Source organism: Buteo buteo, chromosome 9 (genome assembly GCF_964188355.1).
Source record: "Buteo buteo chromosome 9, bButBut1.hap1.1, whole genome shotgun sequence".
NCBI lineage: Eukaryota > Metazoa > Chordata > Aves > Accipitriformes > Accipitridae > Buteo > Buteo buteo.
Genome location: NC_134179.1, coordinates 7,834,794 through 7,857,637, shown reverse-complemented (window position 1 = coordinate 7,857,637; position 22,844 = coordinate 7,834,794). Strand labels below are relative to the sequence as shown.

At 48.8% G+C, this 22,844-nt stretch overlaps 1 protein-coding gene across 5 annotated transcripts in view; it reads right to left on the bottom strand.

Annotated features, from left to right (window-relative positions):
- Positions 1–22,447, bottom strand: part of CADM1 (cell adhesion molecule 1) — a 171,609-nt gene extending 149,162 nt beyond the window's left edge. For 3 of the 5 annotated variants that reach the window (XM_075035178.1, XM_075035180.1, XM_075035181.1), the window contains exon 1: positions 22,265–22,445. In XM_075035178.1, the coding sequence (XP_074891279.1) occupies positions 22,265–22,370 (106 nt within the window). In that variant the 5' untranslated portion in view covers positions 22,371–22,445. Of the gene's footprint in view, positions 1–22,264 lie in introns of all 5 variants that reach the window. The other 2 variants (XM_075035177.1, XM_075035182.1) reach the window with 2 other exon arrangements.
- Positions 22,448–22,844: the final 397 nt, after the last annotated feature.

Sequence of the window (22,844 nt, the reverse complement as noted above, 5' to 3'; positions counted from 1 at the left end):
TATCACTTGCTCCACATGTAAGAGCCTGGCTCAAGATTTACTTAACACTTGCATCTTCCATAAGCTAAGTCAACACACAAAGTGTTAAACAGTCCTCTAGCAGAAGCCTTATGAAAAATACCTGTATAGAAATGCACATATTAAGGCTACAGACCACTGGGTAGCTGCCAAAAATGATGGAATACGGTATAGTTTACTTATTTCTTTTTAATGGCTCCAACATTCCACCTGAAAAATGGGTCCTGGAGCTACATAATTGGGGATAAAAATTAAGCGACAGTTGCCATTTGTCACTATGGGAGCTGATCACACACATTTCTCATACAATCATGCAGTGCGCAGCTGATCCTTGAGTTCCCCTGCTAAAAGAGAGCAAAGAGGCACTGCAGAATAACCGCCTTAATTGCAAGTATAATGTAGTATAAAAGTATTTTATTATACGCCAGCACAAATGGGTTTGTTAAACAAAGTATGATGGAGCTTTGCGTTTTGCTTTCCACTCTTAACATCACTTCAACACGTTTCAGTTACAGGCCCTTAGCCTTCTCAGAACGCACCAAAATAGTTTCTCAAGCTTAATGTCACTTCATGATTTTACTGTGTCCTTCCTCTCATCTCTCTTTTCTTGTGGTCAACAGGGGAAAATTCCATTTTAAAACAGAACAAGCTTCTCCAGGCACCACTGTTGTTATACCAACACGAGTAACAACCTTAAAGCCTCATCTCACCAAGCTCTGCCAAGCACACAGCAGCGGAAAGGTACCCTGCTTACCGGTTGCCCCCGTACTCAATGTGGGGTATAGGAAGTTGGTCCTGTACCTTCCTCCCCTGACCTTGTGGCAATGTCAGAAAATAGGAAGAGTCTTTTCCTTTTCCTGCCAAATGAATTCCCAGAGACTTTCATAAGGCCAGCCTCATTATCCAAAGGAGTGATTAAAGCTTTCATTCCCATCACTTGAGCCCACCTCTAAGTAAGACCCGCCACCAAGGAAGGTAGTTTAACACCATGTAAGGTGTAAACAAGTTTTCAGGGAACTGGAGCAAACAGAGGGGAAGAAAACAACCAGGTTTTATTTACAGATTTCCCTATGTTACGAAGGCACATTTTCATTTTGTTCCCATACAAATATGCCAGCAACAGCTCTCCACTGGCAAGTCACGCCTTTATCTTTTCATTCGCTTCTGTTTGTGCTCTCAAAGGAAGCAAGGAAGTATGCTAAATACTTACATTTTTTTCTAATCACAAAGCATCCCAAAATAAACACGAGAAGGCTCTGAACCACAAAATATTCTTAAGTACTTGACACCAAGTTCCCTCCAAGAACTACACAGATTGCACATTCACAGAATACGGTAATAATTCGCACATTTTCCAGGCCATATTTCCGAGAGTTTGCAGAGTTTCTTCCAAAATATTGTACAACATATTATACCACTGAAATAATCAACTGCTTGGCTGGACACACAAGACTTGCTCATTTTCTCTTTTCAGTCCAAGTTTCAGGTGATATTTCTACACAATTTCTTCAGCCAAACCAACAATAGAGTAAAATAATTTCCTAAATCCCCTTAAAAGTTTGAACTATTATGCATTTTGCACTGAGCATCAACTCTAGAAAACTTCTTCTAGGAGAATCTATCAGAAGCAACTCTGCTGAAAGTCAGCTTAATTATTCCAAACTATAAGAGATCTCCAGCCTCACTGGGTAGCAGGGGAATCATATATATCTATATCTATATATATATCTATGTATAATTTTTTAATTTTTTTTTTTTTAAAGTGTGCATGTGTGTGTATATATATCTCCCCAGTTTGCTCCTGTTTCAAAGGAGCTCTGTCTTTAATCCAGAAGGACCCTGGGTTGCACTCAGGCAGAAGCTGTCACTTGTGTTCAGTAGACGATGGCCAATTACTAAGACCAAACAGCAATGTTTATATGGTCTATAGACTTGCTGGTCAGGCTCACGCTACAAAGCTCTGAGGCAGAGATAAAAAGTTCAAAGATATTAGAAGAGACCATTAACAGAGGAGACGGCCCTCAGGAGCTCCTTGCGCAAAGGCCGCAGCATCAGCGCGCATCCAGCAGGCACTGCAGAACCTACAGAGGAGCAACATGCTGCAGATGTACCAACTGATGGGAAAATCAGAAATGGAGCTTCAAGCTTCACTGCGGGGAACCCACCTGTGAGGCTGAAAGCCTATAGAAACCCCGCTTCGTTAGCTGCGCTGCTCACGTAAGGACTCGTTTCGGCCCTGCACCAGAGCCCAAAGCAGCAACTCCAAGGCCAGAAGACGTTGTAAAGCCATCATGGCAAGCTCTGGTGCCCAGAGCCCAGAGCATTTTACTGAAACCAGAACCCGGTTAGAGTGCACCGAGCAGCTGACACAGGTGGCAACTGCTGTCAGACACTTCACACCAGCAGCATTAGTCTGTGTGCAGTTATGACCAGAGGGCTATTTTGTTTTTATGTACAGAGGTTTACTACCACCTTATAAAAGAAGGATTTCCAGAAGGCAAATGGACCGATTTCTCAAAATAGAGTGTTTACATTAACGCTTGGCAAGCAAAGCCCTGCAAACATAGATGAATAGAGATAAGCTATAAAAACACCACGGACATTTACTTGCTGGAATAGTAGCTTGTAATCCAATTTCAAGTCCTTCTGCCAAGTGTTACACACAGCATCTTTGTGTATGACGATTTCAGTCCTTGTCCCCCACCGCCCCTCAGCAAAGATTAGCCAACAAGAAGAAACAGCAATTCAGAAAGAACGCTCCATTTAAAAAGCCATTGAAATGGGAAGTTATGATCTGGGTATATCGGAACCCACTGTCCTTTCATTTGTGGAAACATTAAAAGATCAGGGAAGGACAGTAAGTACTGCCTGAGCAGCAAACAGGGATGCCGGAACGAGGGCGGAAAAACAAACCTTTCCACACCTTTTGGTTGTTAATGGAGAACAAATAGGCTTTCCCTACATTTGAAGGGCTCACTAGAGCCTCGCTGATGGAATTACTGCTTTGTAATTAAACTCCTCTGCTTGTTTCACACAAAATACACAAAGAGCAAAGTTGCATAAAGCAAGATAATTCGAGCTAGCTTAACCAAAACGAAATGGAGAAGGCACCTTGCACAGCAGAGTCACCAGCCAACAGGTAGCTTGCAGTGCCACGCTAACCCAGAGCGCTGCGTCTGTCAAAGCCAGCTAAACAGATGTGAGCTCTGCTGATAACTAATTTTCACTACAAACACAAGCTGGTAATACTGATACTTTAAAAATCTTAATAGAGCTTTAAGGCAGGAGAGGGAGAGGAAGACAAAACAGAAGGTTTCACAAACGGGTGTGCCAAGCAGCCATACCGCAGATGAAAATCTCTCAAGGTGTTCAAACTGACTACCCTGCAGCCGGAGGAAAGCCAAACACCCAGCCCCTTCCCACTACGGCTCTGAACACTAGGTGCCACGGACATGTTCAGTTAGCACAATACATACCTGGGAGAGGCGGGTGCAACCTCACACTCCGCTGCAATTAGACCAGGAGGAAGGGCAATCCAGCTCTTAAGTGCTGACTTGATTCTAGAGACTTTCCTACTTTTGAAAACTGTTTTAATGGCCCAAATTACACTGGGTTTTGGTGGTTTTAATGCACGAAGCTGTATTTTTAAAGCCTCCATCTAATTTCATCGGATGCACGGGAAGAATTCTTCTCCCATTTGACTTTAGTTTGACACAACATAAGAAAGATCCGTAATTCAGTTAATCACTCATCATATAAACAAAGAAACCTCTTGAGAACCAGAGAGCAACACGTACATGTATTTGCAATGCATAAGAGGATATTTTTTTTTAAATGGTAACAATGCAATCTACTCAGTGTGAAGAGTCTGTGAGGCCAATTAAATACTTTGGGTTCCATAATTATAATTGCAGTAATGAATGGAAAGGAGCATTACAGCTTGCACAATGCAGCTCCTATTCAATTCAATGATTCAGCTCTTGTCTGCTTTCAACTAACCTTTTGTGTCTCTTCGTATCAGATCTTGCAGATTACTTTGAGTGTAACAAAAATATCCCCAAATAGCCCAGGTAATGTAATACATTAAGCATCCTTTGATTACACCTACATGCAATCTACAGAAGGGATTATGCACTAATGTTCATATTTATTTATTTTAGACATCAATGAAAATTCAGAGGGGCTCAGGCCACCATCTGAACACCCCAGCAAGCCCACGGTGACAGGGGAAAGCCAAAATCTGACCTCCTGGGTTTGAGGTTTTCTCCCCCTTTAAAAAAGCTCTTCATGACCACCCTTCACCTTAGGAAAGCTGTCTTAGTGAAGGACTCCTCTACCTCCTTTACTTCCCGGCAGCCTACCAGCACCTTTCATCCACTGTAGGACTGCAGAGACCAGCCTTAGGAAATGGAAGAGTTACTCCCAAAGAAGTTAACGCAAAACTGCTCCGTTTCCACTCAGAAAAGTAAGATGTATCTTTTGTTTGGTTGGGTTTGGTTGGTCGGTTGGGTTTTTTTGTCAAATATTCTCTCGGTTCCCCTAATCTTGATGCCTCTGCCTTACTGCATTCAACATATTTTGAGAATGAAACACCTTACAGGAATCCCTTAACTTTCTCAAATATTTCCAAATACATCAGAGCTGAGGTAGATATTCCCCCCCCCCCCATTGTCTCTCACAGCCAAGATTTAGTATTTGGCATACAAATGTATTTTTATACCCTCTGACACTCCCCCTCCCCCCACCCTAATTTTTCAACGGGTGTCAGAAGGGAATTAGGCATCACAGAAATACCAAGGAAACTAGCTTCATCCCCTCCCTTTTTACATCATTGCTCTATTCTCAGGTTTGATAGGGAAAGTTTTCCTTTAACATTAGCAATGATGTTGTTGATCTGGAATAGGCCAGCAAGCAGAAGGCTCAGCAAATACAAGTGCTGCATCACACTAGGCTCTGTGCAATGCACGTGGCGCAAAAGTCATCGACACACACAAACGACTGTCTGGAAAACAGGACAGAAGGGTAACAGAAGCAAAGGCTGTCAGCGTTGGTACCGTCAATACAAAGGAGGTCTGGAAAGCAAGCTGCAACTCTGCCCACATTACCTCAGCTGTGACATTGCACACACTGCCTTCCCAATGTGCAACTGCACCATCCATGTGCACAGTAAATACGCTAAAAGCATTAGAGGTGAACCTCGGGCTTTGGAAATAGAGGAATACAGGCTGTGTAGGGAGCACAGGAGCTTATTTCTAATGCCACAGTGGTTTAGACTTGGTTGAAAAGCCCGCAGATGACACACACACACTCCCTGAGCGAGGCTCCTACACGCATCTTGCACTTCTGACAGAATTGCGATTTCTAGAGCCACCCGCAGTGCGCTGCTTGCCAGTCTCCAAGATTTAAAGACTGCTGACCAAGGCTGTAGACAACCTCTTCCTTTACACTGAACCAATTAGCAAAGTCAAATATCTCACCCATTAGTCTTGTTTCAGTGAACACCGTGCTCCCTAAGCAGGCCAGGCAGCTGCGACTAGAGGGACTCAATGGCAGAGAAGCACAATGATGCTGGAAGAGATATTTAAGTTTCTGTTTTTACTTTAAAAATATATTCATCCAGCCACAATTCACTGAAAAGGATTGCTTCCTCACTCCCCCCAACAGCCATGAATCTCTTTAGAGAGAACATTACATTACACCCATAATAGGTTTATGCAACATAGCGCCTATTTGCTATGGTAGTCATGTCTCCAAAGCATTCTCTCCTTCCTTTTCTAAGCTTCAGAGAAGCTTGTTTTCCCTGCAAGAGAAGAGGGTTAACGCTGGCCCAGCGCTGCACATGCACTAATTTCCCCATTTGTCTTGAGGAAATGAAAACAAGAGATTTAAGCAAATCCAGTTTTATGAATTCAAAACTTCAGACACTACTCGCAAGACAGCAAAGCAACATCCTTCATAGATTCATAGTGAACGGGAAAAGGTAATTTTAGTGATGGAAGGCCCCAAAAAGGCAGATCCTAATCTGGGCGAGTAGAAAATCTTCCCCTACCTACAATAACCAGGCACTACAGTGATTTATTACAAACCCGAGGAGACAACAAAACCCACCTCCTTCCTTAGGATTAAAACCAAGATGCTTTTGGACTGTCACTGCTCATCAGAATCTACTCCAAAGATCTGATCACCTTTGCCAACAAAAGCCCTGTGCATCGTGGCAAAATAAACATGCTAGCTGGCCCTCTTACAGGATTTCTGCTTTCTTTTCTTCACCGCTACAGATAAATATTACATGCGCAAGGCAGCACACTCAGCTTCAGCAGCAGCTCAGGCTGGGGCATGGAGTTTCATCCACAGCACTGCAAGGGCTGCTTTGGACAACTGCAGCCAGCTTGCGTGTCTGCTCATGTAAGACCACGAAGAAACAGCTTTTAGAAAACCTTCTGATATCACTGCCGGCCTCCAGAACCTCAAGAAACTCAACTGGGCATCATATTAACCTGAACACACCTTCCAGTTACCTACATTTACAGTTGGTTTTATTTCTCTTGGGTGTTTTTCAGAAAAAGACTGATTAAAAAAGGCCTTCCCACCCTCGCCTGGTTGAGGATGGCTCAAAGGCCAAAAGGAACTCTGTAAGATCACTAATTACTCAGCCTTCACGCTCACCGCCTTCTAACGAATGCAAGTCATAGAATTCGTCATCCGGAATTTAACGGGACTTACCAAGAGCCACATGCAGTGGCATATTTGCCCGTAATTAATACGGACCTGTAAGAAACTCCAACGCTGCCACAATCTGGTCTGAGACCGTGCACGTGGCCACATTAGTTGACATTTCCTGTTGACTGAATTAGAGCATCTTTTAATGAGGCTCACTTCAAAATCATTTTAAATCCATTTGCTCATGTCAACATCAATGTACTCAGCATTATTTACCAATTAGTAAACCGGAAAGTATTCTTTAGATAATCTAAAATCTCAGTAAAATATTCAACGTGTCATTCATTTACTACAAACTGCCCTATAAAAACAAATTACTGGAACCAGCTGTCACAAAGCAACAAGTGTCTAAGGACAGAGTGCTTTTTAAACCTAGGGCTTTCCAGAATGCGTCTAAGGCGTTAGCGTTAATACCGATGTCACGTCTTCATCTCCTGCCAAACTCAGTTGTTTCAAATGCTGTCCAAGTCCCAAAGGAGTGGGCGAAGCAATTGCAGGCATTGACACCATCAGGAGGATGCAGATCGCTCTGTCTTGGAGCACAGGAGGACATCCTGACAGTCAGAGGCAAGAGCTAGGAAGGGGTTCACTCTTCTGAAGCATCCAACATCCAGGCTTTTGCCTTCCAGCCCCTCGGAAGCATCCCAGCGCTGAGGACACAGTATCGTGAAGGAGAGGCTTGTGACACGAATTAGGCATCTTCTCAGGTGTCCAGCTAGGGAATTCTTGCCTGCCTTTCCAGGCTTATTCAAGGCTGACAGATTAAGCGATGGGAAGGTATTTTCCACTAGATCAGGTTGGCAGGGATCTCGAACAGCTCTCTACTTCCAAGCCAAATCCAGCGAAGCAGTGCCAGGGCTGCAGCTCAGGTAGGGCGCGTTGCCAGCCCCACGCCAGCCCAGCCAAGGACTGCTCTAGAAGGGTTTTCTAACCCAGCAAAACCCATCCGGCAGCAGCCTGCAGGCAAGCTTGCCGAACGCCTGTACAGCCTGCAGTCTCGGCAGGGCGAAGATCGCTCCCCTGCCACAGCATCATACACCTCCGCTGCCAGAACCACCCCCAAGTAGTCCAACTGCACCAATTCCCTGACAGTAGCAGGGCCGCAAGCATTAGAAAAAGGAGGATTCTGCATGCCTCTGCAAAGCCTTTTTTTTCCTCCCCCGCCACCCCACCCCTCACAAGAGAGAAAAACACCTCGTTTTCCCCTAAGTTTTGCAAGTGAGGGAAGAGTGGTTTGGAGGGTGGTGGCTTTGGGGTTTTTTTTCCGTCTCTGGAGTGTGGCAGAGCAGTAAATCTTGCATTATGCTCTGAAGAGCGTCAGGGTTGGGGCTTCATTTTGGTCTCAGATTAGACTCCTGAAGCAATGAATCTTCCATCGTGGAGGCCATTACCAACACAGTTTTCCTTCATTTTGCACTGCTTTATCCCTGATTGTAGTATCAAACTTATCTCCAACCTTCCATCGGCTGCAAAGGGCTCAGCAGACCTACAGGCTTTTCAAATATTCATTGACCAGAAAAGCCAAAAGCACAAAAAGCAGGAGCTGCTCAGGCAGGGCAAGCTGTCCTACGCAACCCACCATTCCGATACCGCAACACAGTCAAAGAGCTGAGTACTATGTTACTTGTCAGTATTATTTGTCCCTTTGCTAATCAATTTGACACAATTCTCCAATTTAAATTGTGCCGTATTTCAATAGTTCTTCCACTTAAGATCCCCAAGTCCCTTAAGACTCCCACACAGGCATTTGACAGGACCACCCTGAAGAGGACGCGGCCTCGGGGCTGTGCTGGAGCCATGATCCTTGTACAACAACCCTGACACTCTGGCCTGAGGGATCATCGCTGTAGGGAAACGCAGGCGGTTTAGTCAACGCAGCAGCCCAAGAGCCCGAGTCCCTTCTGTCCCAATTAGCACTTTGACATCAGGTACAGATTAAGAAGCCGGCAGGAAAGGTGAATGACTCTTACCAGGAACGAATCTTGCAACAAGGGTCATACCTCAAGAACGCTTAAGTATTTGCCTTGGATTCAGGCCGATTAAGTCAGCCGCAGCAATCTGCCACAGCGAATTAATGCTACAACAGCCCAAGAATTACAGAGTAACCAGAGGAACACGGACACAGGCTTGAAACGCGCTGCAGTAGATGGGGAGAAAACCAACCTTTCAGATCATATTAAAATCCTCTGATCCATTAGGATCTCAAATTACTGTATGCAAATTGTGATAATTTAAAGGCATTTATAAAATCCAAGTAAAATAGTCCATGAATATTGAAAAATGCTTAAGTGCCAAGTTAAATGACAATTTTCAAAACACACTAAGGAGATCTGATCGTAACAAACCAGTCCCATGAAATACCATATCTATCATCAACTTTTTAATTACCAATTGATCAACATGTAGACAGTGTAATAGCTTTCAGCTTTTAATTACTGAACTATCAAAATTCCAACCAAAAAAGGAACCTCCAGAGATGAAACTGTAATGCTTGATTATTCATTGCTACATAATGAATGATTTGTTTTTAAACAAGATGTCAAGTTCCTCATGTAATCCATCTGGATGTGTGACTCTGCAAAGCATACACTGCCCATACTAAGTACTCAGGGTTCCTATTCTCCCTTTCTCCTGACCCCACGAGTGAAGACTTCTTTTTTGGTTTTCCCCCCCTTAAGGCAAAACAGTCCTGAATCAAGGGGCTGAAAGGCAAACAAACTGCCAAACTGCACTACAAATCCAGACAAGCCACTTCATCTCCCACCAAAGGGACAGGTTTTGCCTGGCAGGGAACAGATACTCCTTCCAACTTGTCTATACTCCCAAGGAAGAAGCTCTAAACCGAGAAATACATCCACCAAGCAGCGGGCAGAGAAGTGCTGCTTTTTGTTTCACACGTACAGCACTGTTAAGAAAAACCAGTGCCATAAGAATCGGGATGTAGCTCCCAGGTTTTCTTCATGTAGCCTAAGCCGTAGCAAGATATACACGACTGCACATGTTAGCATTACACAGAAAAGTATGTTGGGGTGGGGAGAGACTTGTTATCCATGCCCTAAATTCAGTATGGAGTGCATTGTAAGCAGCCAGTGGGCCGACTGCGTCTCCAGCCACTGCCTTGCAGCACCCTCCTGCCCAGGCTTTCCGCCTGCTGGCAGCTGGTGACACAAAGCCCTGCAAGGTAGGAGGCACCATGGCCACTGGGGATCTGGTCCTTGCTTCTTGCACCAGCAAGCTTCGAGGGGTCCAGGGTTATATGGGACGAGTCACATCCATACTCTCCCTCCACATACAACAGGACCTGCTTTTCCCTCCCCCGTGTGTTTTTTAATGTAATAACCATTACCACCTTAAACTACCTCAAAACCTCAAATTACACCCCCCCCCCAAATTTTCATTTTCATTGGTCGAATGCACAAGAACTGAAGATCTTCAGCAATGTGAGGATGTGTCCTAAGGCTGCAGAGAGCCATCTACAATCCACACCCCCCAGAGAGGATTTTGCCAAATCCAGGCTCTTTGCATTTGGAGAGACATTTCCCAGAAATACTCATTTGTAAATGCAAGGGATCTAGGTTGGTACTTAAAGCATTCTGGAAGTAATACTATTAAACAACGGTAGTTCAAGCAGAGTCTATTAGTCAATTAAAAAGAAACTACCAGTAAATAATGCATTTGTTCCTTCAACCCCAGTGGCAACGATTAACATCACTCATCCCGAGCCCCTGGTGTATAACCTTACAGATGTTTTCTATGCATACCATCCCTGAATAGTTATTCCACACAATGGCATCTGTTCCCACAAGAAAAAAAAAGGAAGGAGGACCTTTTGTTTCTGCTTTGTTACAGCCTCGGAACCCCAGTTGTTGCCAGACAATACCCAACATTATTTCCCCAATAAATTCACCCACTCCAGCCACACCTAGGGTTCGATTTGTACACGGAAAGCACAAGCTCATTTCATGCACTTCCCCTGGGAAGCTACTAGTATGCATAGCTTGTACAGATTTTCACATAAGAAATTCAGTAATCAGTCCAGTAGCTGTAAGCACTTATGACAACAATATCTATCAACACTTACCATATTTAAAACTAAATCATGTAAATACAAGTCAGCTCTCCTCTGCATGCTGATAATCCGGACAAACGAAGGCTGAAAAAAGCCACTCCAAGAGGAGACTAAACACACAAAATCACGTACGGTGAGAAACTAATACCAATAGCGCTCCAAAATTGCTGAAAGCAAGGAGAAAGCGGGGCCGCTCACCGTGCACTGACGGCGGAGCCAGGGGAAGCACCCAGGGTTACCCTGCCCCGCTCTACACCCTACGAGCAGTAATTCACGCACAACAGTTTCCACGAGCTCGCCCTCTCTTCCACGGGATCTTTATATTTTCCAGAAAAACAAGGACAAGTTGCTTCAATAACTACTCTCTCTCTGCCTTTGAATTCCTTATAAATCCTAGGAATCCGTTTAAAGTGAAAACATACCAATTTCAGAGGTGCTTTTCTCCCCCCTAACATGTACCGTTTTATTATGCTTATTAAACTGACAAAAATTACTCTTTAGCTGATTCACTCAGATGCAACTTCTATGGAGGTTTAGGCAACCGACTTCCTCGATGTTTATAAATCAGCTGAGCCAGGAGAAGTTAGGCGGTAAATAATTTGATTTTTTGGCACAACAAAAATACCAAGTTATTAAAACTTCCACATCATTTTGGATTGCATCTTTAATGGGCGCCAGTTTCTTTGACTGCTACAAAGACATTTTATCTAAAACAAAGAGCAGCTGTGTTTCCAAAGGTTTCCCCAGCAAATTTAGCGATGGTTTGCAGCGCCAGGTTCACTCTCTGGACAGTGAAATCCAGGAGAAGCAAGGAACAATCCACACTGTTTTTCACCAACATCCTCTGCGTTCGTGCACACCCACCAGCATCCCCACTAATTCCAGTGCAAAATCCTTTCATCCCTACGGGCACAGAAAGCCCACTCAATCGGCCAGTCCGCTGGGCTCTCCCCAGGAAGAGGCAGATGACCAGGCTCAAAATAGCTTACTAATCCTTCTTTATTTACCGCAGGATAATTTAAACTACTCCCTATTTTAGGGCAGGATTTATACAGCACAAAGGGGAGGGAGAGGACGGGAGAGCGAGGTACCACTCATTTAGCCTGCGACACAGCAGACCCCAGCCCTGCCAGCCCAGCTCCTCCTTGGCAGCCCCCCGTTACCGCTCTGAGCAGCCCTGGCCATCGCGGGAAACCAAGGCAGAGTCACGCCAAAGACCGTGCAAAGGGGCAGCGACTGGGGCAGTGACGTTTCGTACTGAAAATCTGTGGCGTGGCAACACCCAGAAGATTATGCTCCATTTTAAGGCCTGTTATTTGCACGTAACACAAGTTTCTTTGAACTGTTCAGGATGTCCTACCCTTTAGATGTGCAACACTGTCCCACTGACAGCTTCTCACGGCACGAGGCCGTGCAGTCCCTAAGGATTAATTCCAGGAGCTAATAAAAACGCTGGACTCAAAGCGGCAACACACACCCCTCACCCACAGATACCTACTCTCGTTCTCTTCTCCTGCCTTGGCAGCCTTGAACGTAAACCCAAAGAAGGCAGATTTGCCGGGGGGGGGGGGGCGGGGGGGGAGGGTGCAGCGCATGGGTGGGAAGGAGAGGAAGAAACGGTGGACTGTGAACACAATGGGTAGTCTGCAAGATATTTATTCTTGCAAGGAATTAAAGAAAAAAAGTCATTTTATAGGAAACATCAAAATCATATTTAAGGGGAGCTCTCACTAAAGACAACCTCCCCCATCTCAAAGAGGAATGAGAGGTATAGACCTATCCAACCTCAACAGAAAATTGAAAAAGTACCCAAAAAAAGACAGCTTTATCTAGCATATGACATGCACCTTCCAGAGTTACATTCCACGTACATCACGTTGTGTTAACGTACATGAAAACCTGAGATCCAATTTACAAAGAGAGCCTGGAGGAGATAGTCATCATATAATCGTGCATCTGAAATTCTCCCAGAGCGATTTAAAGGCTACATCAGTGGTTTTGCTATAAACCCTCTGTTTACAAGGCTCTATATAGTCTTATACAGCAATAAGTGATTTGCCTCCAAGTATTTTCTTTATTTCTTGTCTACAAGTTTCTCCCCCTTTCCCTGAAGATGTCCAAAGGGAACAGTGTTAATCTCCTATCTATCCCACTTTAATCTTTGCTCTTACCAAGAAAAGACATGACTGCGCTTCACATGCTGAAGAAGCAATTTCTGGCAGTTATGGATTCAGGGAGAGTTGATTAAATGTGTACGTTCTGTTAAAGATTATATGGAACGATTAAGAGTGTAAGACCTTTAAATCGAACGAGAAGCTGTTAATGTGGACAGAGCTCAAAAACCTCAGCGTGGGAGTCACTTTCAGTAGTTCTGCCTACTAGGGTAATGAGTAACGTCTCTTTCGGAGCCGCTTGCAGACCAGAAGCTGAGCAAGGAGGAGGAAAAACGGTCCTTAACTGCAGTAGGGCAGAAAACAGCAGGCACGTATCATGACCCTACAGATAGGCTCTCTTAATGACACAGCACAAGCCTTCATTCTGAGCAGTCGGTAAACTGTTAGGAAACAAAGGCAAGAAGTGAAAAGCTAAGTGACAAAGGAGAAGTTACGCTCAGGTTTCACCCACCTGAAAGAATCTCTCCGCGCATCCATGCTCCAATGGCAACTACGGACAAGAAGCCGGAGCAAGTTCAAGGGGTCCCGCCTCAGCCCTACCACAAGCTGCTGTAAACATCTACAAGGGACAGGGATGGCACACTGCCTGACAAACCACCTGCTCCAAGCAGGGATCTCCACCTCCCCCTCATCCACCAGCCAGCACCGAGGACACGCATCCTCCTCTGCTCCACTACCTGCGTCCAGGAGAAGCAACACGCAGCTCACGGCAGAGCTAAGGAAATACCGGCTGGCTCAGCAGGGCGCCTTATTACGGCCGAACTACACCCACTGCTCAACTGCAAATCAAAACGCTCCCGCACATCAACTTAATTGGAGCCCCCGTCGGCCGGTATGCGCTAAGGAACTGTGCGTAGTTTCTCCAGACTCTGCACAGCATGGTAAAACAAAAGGGTGGCAAAAAAATTAATCTGCCTAGAGAACTGGAGTTGCTGTCAAGCCAGCCGAGATTCTCCCCGGCACCATGAAAGCGCTTCACATGGCAAGTGGTGACGGGGGGGGGGGGTGGGTTCACTTTGCTTCCTCCCTGCTGCACCCATCCTGAAAAAGCAGGCTTGCTCTGAACAGTCCTAACGAATCCAAGCCGTCCTCCAACAAGCCCCGTCCGACAAAGCTGACGCTCGCTTGATGACAAGCATTCACAGCTTTGATGTTTGTCAACCAGCTTTCCGCCCAATGCCAGGAAGCCCAGTCAGGCTGTCATCAGGAAACGATAACGAAAAATGGCATCGCTCGGGATCTCAGCGCCAAGCAACACCACCAAGTTATGCAGAAGCCTTTCCCCGAGTAAGGCAGGAAAAGTGAACTAGGCATGAATGCTTTTAAAGAGCTGCTGACACCTAAAACAATGCGGCACACTTTCTTGTTAAAAAGAGCTCACGCAGCGCCTATCCTCAAGTCAGTTAAAAAGAGCATCTAATTTTATACAGACTGGGGAAAGCAGGGGGGAGGCAACTCTTAAGAGCTTCTCTGCTACTACTGAAGTCTTCTAATATTATAACCTACGTCCACGTTCGCGGCTGTGAATAAAGATATCAAAGAGGCAAGTAATGGAGCACAAACAAACAGCACAAATCATGTTTTCAAGCAAAATAGCTTCGAATGCAAATCCAAAACAAACCAAGCTACAGCAATAGTTCTCTAAACGTGACTATTTCAGGTCTTCCTTCCAACGAAACCCGTCAGAATTAGCTGACTGACCTCGTAACCTAACTCCATGAAGCGATACAGGGTTTCTGTGCTTGTCCTGTATGCTTAAGCCACCTGGGTTTGTCCAACCTCAACCTCACCGCACCAACGGATTATCTGTGGCGTAACAAAACCCCTTACCTGAAGCAGCGTTGTCAAAGACCCGATTAGCACATTTTAGAGCAGTACTCCTGAACGCAAGCCATCTTATCCACAGCATCTGGCAAGAAGTTCAGCATCACTCTCTGCTTTAGGAAAGCAAAGATGATAATACTTGCCGTTCTTCTCCAAATCTCAACCAATTGAGCTAATCCACGCAAAATGCCTGAGCCAACACAACCGCATAACCAAAGGCGTTGCAGCTTCACAAATGTACAGGTAAGTGACTGTTCTGATGCTATGGAGCACCACAAACGTTAAGGACTGGGGTGGATGTCCACATGCCTCCAGCCGGCGCAGACACAAGCCCGCATAAAGAGAAGAAGTCTTTGCAAGTGAGCCGTAAGCTGGAGCCAGCAGCTTTTCCCCTGGGTCTGACCCCTCCGTACAATTTCAACACCTTTCAAGGGCCAAAGGGCAGCTGTTGCCCCAACGTTATCCCCTGCCAAACCAGGGTAGCGGGGTGGGGAACAGGCTTTCAAGAAAGCCACTGTGCCTCTTCAAGGTCATGGGTGCATCAGCGTCATGGACCGCGTCTCAGAGAAGCCTTGCTGTGATAAAACGCAGAGGGAGAGCGCTCTCTCTGCACTCAGAGTTGGGGACGAACATTCCCCTTCTCGGATGCAAACTAAGGGCCAGGAGGGTATTGATGTTAGCGTATTAGCCCAGCGGCTAGGTGTAGCGCTCAGGCTGTGCAAAGAAAGTTTTCTTTCTAGCCCAATTTTAGCAGAGCCCTACTTTGCTGTCACCCCAGCTCCAAAGCTTAACATCACTAATATTTAAAAGTGTTCTGCGAGGGAAGCTGCCAGGCAGCCTCATTTAAAAACAGAAAAGCGGCAACAAGCAGTTTCTCATGCTTGATCCGATTACTCTGATCTCTCTTTTGATGCTGCAGACTCAGACTTGTATTTCTATTACTGCACGGGGGGAGCAGGGGAGGGAGGGGAACATCACTTTGCTGCTTGATATTTCTTTCTTCCCTGTCACACTTCGGAGAAGGGATATACACTGCAAAGCGCTGGAATAAAGCGGATGAGGGGTCTGGGATGCAGCCATCTCCCAGGTGGAGATGTCACGCAGGCTGGTGGTACCAAGGACCCCCCTCCAGGCACCACTTGCAGTGACGGCGCGCTCTTAGACCTTTCTCGCTGGAGCTTGTCAAGTCCCAATTTGGTCTCATGCTGTCCGTGAAAAGTTCGTATCTATATATAGCATTACTGCTCCAACAAAAAGGTGCGTTTCCCCATCAAATTTGGGGATCTCTTCGATCTGAGCTCACGAGAGTCATCAGGTTTTGGATTAGCACTTGAGTGAATCTTTGTGAATGGAAGACCACCACAGCCAGAGCCTGCCCCAGAGAAGACCAACTCGAGAGACCTGCTGCTGGCTTAGGGAATACAATGACATTTCTATTCTGGAAGCAGACCTTTGAAGAGATTACAAATCAGATTCAAGCGCTCACTTACACTGCTAAAAAAGGACATGACAAGATCAGAGAGGTTCATTCACAGCTGTAACCTGAACCCAGGGTTTTATATACCCAACACTTGCCAAGCCCAAGTGCAACTTTAGGAGGCAACGCTGGCCCCACGGGCGTCCTTGGCTCCCACGGCTACACTCGCGTCTCCCCTGCTCTGCAGGTAGAGATCACTGTCCCCCATCGCTTCCGTTGCTTAGCCAAGGACTCCAGAAAACATAGCACAAGCGACGCAGCTTTGCCGTCCTATTGAAGAATCAGGCCAGTCATGTAACTGCTTAGGGCGAGCTTCACAGCTGGCCTTGGCAGAGAAAGTAAGGTTCTAGCACCGCTACTTGCCACTGCCAAACGTACACCTGGGTTTTAAAAAGCACTCGCCATCATGTACTGCCAAGAGCCTATTTTCTCTTCAATAGTTGCGCTTGACTGGCATTGCCACTAAGAAGAGGGGAGGGGGCGAGGCGTACTGCATTCTTCAGGCAGGACCCACAAAACCAGGCAGCGCTGCTTTGGAAGGAAAAAAACAAGTCAGACCCATCAGGAGCCCGCTAGAACGCAGCACCGACACATGCGACTGTCAGCAAATGGACAACACCGAGAAGCTGCCAGTATTTCCAGTGACAAAAAAATACCTGAAACATCAAGACTAAAGAGATTTTTCAGTTAAGCTACAGCCCACAAAACTTTTGTATTTCTGAGCAAAGAGATGTACTCAAGTATCACTTTGATCCTTTATACCGACACCTTAATGGGGTCTCAAGTCTTGTAATAGATTCACCTTGAGAATTCAGTAAGGTCAGAATGTTTTTAATACTCAAGTTTTTAAACCACAGAAGAACATAATCAATTAAAACCAAACCGTAGGGTAAGAATAGCACGCTGGCCCAACCCTACATGCAGGCCGATAAAAGTTCCTGGTACAACATAGTCTAGTGTTTTAAATACAACAGGAAAGCCACTGACCGCATACAGCGGGTGAGCATGTGGGAAGAGTTCAGCACCAATTACGAGAACCACCACTGCTCCTCATGTATTTTTATCACTCGCTATAATGTATTTCGAACGGGTGAATCGGATTGACCTGAAAGCCAGGCTTTCCAGAGTTCTGTGCAGCATGGTTTGTGGGGCTCCCTAACACCTAACTCAATGCCATACAAAGACCCGAAGTGAGAGCCTGATGTGCAGCAGAGCAGGAACACCCACAAGTTCAACAGGTAACAAGGATGCTAGGAAGGAGAAAAACCATTGTTACAGCGAAAAAGGCCAAGAGAAACCAGGCGGATACTGATCCCACGCAGGCAAGGGTCATGAGAGGAGCCAGCCTGCACCCGCACTAGTTGCAGCTGGGGCTCTTTCTGCACTTGCCAATTAAAAACCGGACTATCTAAATTCAGCCCATGGCTCACCCACAAACGCCAGCTCGTCTCGGAGCGATGTAGGCCAGCTACCACGCACCGACGTGTGCCCCAACCGACAAGCTCCCTTGTGTTTCAATTACCAAAGTTTTGATTGAAGCCTTGTGGTATTTTCCTTCAAAAAATGCCTGCCACACATGCAAAAACCTACCCTTTTTCACCAGCATGCTCCTCTCAAAGCCAAGCGGGCCAAAGTGTCCAAGCCCACGCTGGACGACCTTCAAAGCGTTCTGTGGTGGAGCTCCCCATTAACCACAACAGCAGCTGCTAGCTACACCATGCAATTAAATCCCCAGGAAAGCAACTGATTTATGAAACTTAAACAAGTACATACCACTCATAATTACAGCATTCCACCTAGGGTCTCTCCTTCATTGCAGGTTTCCAAACAGAGTCTCTTTATTTAGTGCTGGTGGGTTTGCACCACCAGAGAACAGCACACAGTATTCCCCGGAGAAACAAACACAGCTTTTTTTTTTTTTTTTTTGTGGTTTTGTTGGGGTTTTTTTCCTTCCACATAGCATCCAATTTCTCAGAAGAGATACAGATTGCGCGTCCAGCTTTGCTTGTGCTCTTAAACCACTGCATAAGTATTTACTTACTGGCCGAATTCCAGCTCCAGCAAACGCTGCAGACTTACAGCCTGCGCTACGCTCACAGCCTCTGGAGCCTGCTAAAATCCCGGCTCCCTGAACCACTGAAGGCAACTTAACTTTTTGGACACAGGGAGCCCCTGCATTCAAGACAGAAGCACTGCCAGGTGCTGTCCAAAAGCAGAAGAGGTATGGGTTGTCAAGCCCCTTTTAAAAGTATGTCAATAATCCCCAGAGAAACAGGCATTAAACAGAAACATCCAGAAAAATCTGCCTACATGCACTATCAGGCAGGTGGGTTTTTTTGAGCAAATGCCTTCTTAGGAGCATTTAAGTGGTCCATTTAAACAGGGGGTGTATCCCAGCTGAGACAAACATTTTATTCCGGATGGCGTCAGGCAGACATGGGGTTAAAGAGCTGACCCATTTTTAGTCCAGCAATAGGGCAGAGACCACATCCCCATGCCATCACCCCACCAAATGTGTCTTTGGTTCTGGCAGGGCTGGAGGAAGGCACGCCAAGCCACCCGGGGTTACTGAGTCAGAGCTGTGTGGTACAAAGCCTTCTGTATTTACACACCCAGGAAAGACAGCGAAAGACAAACAAAGAAAACAGCAACGCAGCATCGGCAAAGCGGCCGCTGATAAGGCCCAGGGCTCCCCAGAGGAGAGTACCTCTTCTTCAGCCTCCTGTCCACACAGCCAGCTCCACGAGACAAACAGCAGCAGCGGCAGCAGCCACCCCTGCTGAGGAGCACCCCAACAGCCAGCAGACATCGATGGTGTCCATCCAGCTGAAGGTGCTGACAAGTGCCCCCTCCTCTGTGCAGGGCGTGCGTGGAGCCGAGCTATCTCCTAGTCTTCCCGTCCTCGGGAGCCTCCTTGGCAGTGGTTTCCAAGCCAGATTGTCATGCTTATAAACCTGCGCTCAACTGCCTACATGCAAGACAAATGAGCCCAAGCTGCAGCCCAGATGGATTACTTTATTTACCAGCCCCTTCCTTGCAACATTCCTCCAGTGTTTGCATTGCATGCAGAACGCAACCGTGTGTTTTTCAGCGCCAGAGCTCAGCCAAGCCTGAGCGAAGCCACCGCAGATCAGAAGCCTCGCCTTGCTTTTGTACAAAGGCTCCTTAGAAACTCACTCCGTATTTACAAAGGAGCCTGGCTTAACACAGCCTCAGTGGGAGCGCTCCCTGCCTTCGAGAGGGTCTTTCTCTGGTCTGCTGTGTACGGGCTCGTTTGGCATCGGCAGGTACGGAGATGACAACCGGGACCACCTCCCGTCCAGCCCTTCACGCCTTTGGGCCACGGCCGGCTTGCAGCTCGATGCCGAGGCCGTCTCTGAACACCTCCCACGGCTTCAGCTGAAAAGTTATTCTTTCTAAACTGCCGTGCAATGTTGCTCTGCTCCGTTAGACAGATGCTGCGTTCCACCCCAGTGCTGACTGCCTCTCAGTATTAGCCAAAATCGGTCCTCGACTCTCTCCCTACTTCACAGGGGTGTTATGAAGTTTAATTAACTGTAAAGCATTGAGATGAGATAAAAAGGCGCCACAGAAACACATGAATCCATATCGCTTTACCAGCTTCGTTTAAACTGGGTCGGGGTGTTGCCTATCGCCGTTACAACCACCCCGCTTAAAGCGGGCAGCCAAGCCATCAGGACACCCTCCAGATCACAGGACGCCACCACGGCGGCGATACGGTGCTTGCGCTGTCGTGCCTCCGGTGGCAACCCGTCCGGGGGACACGATGACAGCGCTCTGCCATCGGCATCAGGAGTTACTGCCACAACGCTAATTTTCTCATCCGAGACTACCAAAGCTAACAAATTGACAGCTTTGAAAAGGCGGGGGGAAAAGGGGGACAAAAAAACCCGAGTTCTTCAGCCTTAAGGAAATGTTGTCTAAGAGGCATGAAAGCAGGAGGTCTAGGCTTTTATCCTGTGATTCATGACGGAGCACCAAAACCACAAGACGGTTACCTTCCACTAAGAGCATCGCACTCTCAATTCGCGCTGTGCAGTGCTTTTCTCCATTGCAAGAGACCAACTGCATAGGTCAGGCACAGTTGTTTTAATTCGGCATCCAGCCCTGCTTTTGTTTCTCTTCAGCTGCCTTGCTATTCTACATCGAGTCGCTATGCCCATTAGCTGGGCAGTGATTAACAGGCTTACCCTATTGGAGTGTCATAGCAGCCTTTAGCTAAAAACAGCTCTTAAAAAAAGGATTCGAAACGCAAGGTGAGGTATTAAGAGCCAGACAGCAAAACAAAGAATGAAGGCGGCTGTCCTGCAATAGGGCTTTTATTTTTAATTCGGGCGTCTTTCAACGACAGGGTCTCCAAGTCAAAGTGGTGGGCGATTCCCCACGCCTCGAGCTAAGCTGAACGCAAATTCCACATAAAGCACCTTGCGACAGAAGCTCTGCAAAACTAGGAGGAGAACGCGTCGACCACATAAACATCTGGGCGTCTGCTGCCAGGCGCAGACGAGTCGTACCAAAGCGACGCGAGCGTTTCCCCGTCTCGCACTGAAAAGAGCCGGCACCGATGGCTCGTTTCCATCGCTCCTGGCTACCCTCAATGGACGCTTCGGGCTGCAGAACGGCTGAATTCGGAGAACAGAGTCACCCTTCAGGACTTCCGACGCCCGACCAGCGCACCGCTCCGGAAGAGGGCAATTTTCGTCGTCGGAGCCAGCCTTCGGGCAGAAGCCCCCGGCCCCATCGGGAGACCGCGGATCTCAAGCTGAAAACGACACCGGCCCTCTTCCCCCCTCCGCCGCCCTATCCCACCGAAAAGGCCGCGGGGGAAGACCGGGGAAAGCATGTACAACACGCCTGTGAATAAAGCTCTTTGTTCGGCGGAGCTGCCTGCTCCTTTATCCCCCCCCTTCCTATTAGTGAAATTCAACAGATCGCTCAATGGCCCTCTTGTTCTTCCCAAAACGTCCCGGGCAAATAACGCTCGCTCCCCTCGTCGCGCAAGCCAGTAAATGAAGCCTTGTGCCTCTCCAGTGACACACTGTAAATATAAAGTGGCATTAAGGAGGAATATTTTATCAAAGCCATCAGGCACAAGTGCAAGTCCCTCCTGCGGCTACTCGGCTCAGTGCAGGGGCGATGCATCGCCGGCGCGGCGGCGGGCTCTGCCGCCCGGGGCACTTCTGCCGCCCGGGGCTCGGGGGGGGGGGGGGGGGGGGAGCCGGCCCCCCCATTCCCGGCCCCCCCCCCCGGGCCGCACCCGCAGCTCTCCTGGCCGGTCGGAGAGCCCCGGTGGGTCCCGTTTAATTCCTGCCGTTTCCCCCGAAGCCTCCCAACGCGCCCGGGCTGGAGGCAGCGGGGAGGGCGGTTTCGGCAGCGGGGGCGGGAAGCGCCTGGCAAGTTGCACTTGCATTCCAACAGGTTCCCCGCTCCCGCGGGCGGCGGTGCGGCAGCACCTCCCCCCCCCCCCACCGCGGAAAACACCGGGGGGGGGGCGCACGGCAATTACTTTTTAATTGGGAGGCCGCCTGATGAGGCCAGGGGCAGCGGGGAGAAGCTGCTTCCATGGTAACCGGCAGCCCGCGCCGCCCCGACACGCGCGGGTGAACCCGCCGCCGCTCCCCCGCCGCCGCCGGGGGTCCCTTCCCCGCCGCCCGGCACCGGCCGGCGCTCGCCCCCCGCCCCCCGGGACGCCCGCCGGGACCAACGTCCAACTCGCGATGGGGTGGGGTGAGGGGGGGGGGGGGGGCCGCCGGGCGAGCCCCAGACCCCGCCGTACCCGCCCCGCCCGCCCAGAGGATTCCCCGAAAGCGACCGCGACCACCCCACCGCCGCCGCCGGGGGCCGAGCCGCCCCGCTGCCCCCCCCCCCGCCCCCCCGCGCGGGGCCGCCCCCCCCGCAGGCCCCGGCGGCGCCCCCCCGCGGGCGGGCCGGGGCCGGGGCCGGGGCTCGGCCGCCTCCTACCTCTGGGGATGATGGCGGCGGCGGAGAGGAGCAGCAGGAGGACCGGGAGGAGGCCCGGGGCGCCGCCGCACGCCGCGGGGCCGCTGGGCTCGGCGCGACCCGCCATCTCCGGCACCTGCTTCGCTCTGGCCGCCGCGCCGGCACCTAGCGACCGCGCGCGCCGCTAATGAGATGCGCGCGCGTCAGCGCGGCGGGAGGGGGGGGGGGGAGGGGCGGGGCGAGGGACGGGCCCCGCCCCGCCCCGCGCCAGGGGCCGGGGGCAAAGTGCCGGGCGCGGCGCGGGGCGCAGGGGCGCGGCGGGGAGCGAGCGGCGGCGGCGGCGGCGGCGGCGGCGGGGCCCCTCGGGGCGGAGGAGGGAGCGGAGCCCGGGCCCAGCCGCGCTCAGAGCCGGGGACCCGCCGCCTCGAACAAAGGAAAAAAATTCGGAAAAAACACACGCGCGCGCAAAAAAAACCAAACACCAAACCCAACCACCACCACCCCCCCCCCCCAAACCCCCACATCTCCTGCAGCTCCTCCAACCCTCGGCCACCTATCGCGACTCCTGCCGACCGGGCGACAGGCGGAGGGGCTCCGCCAC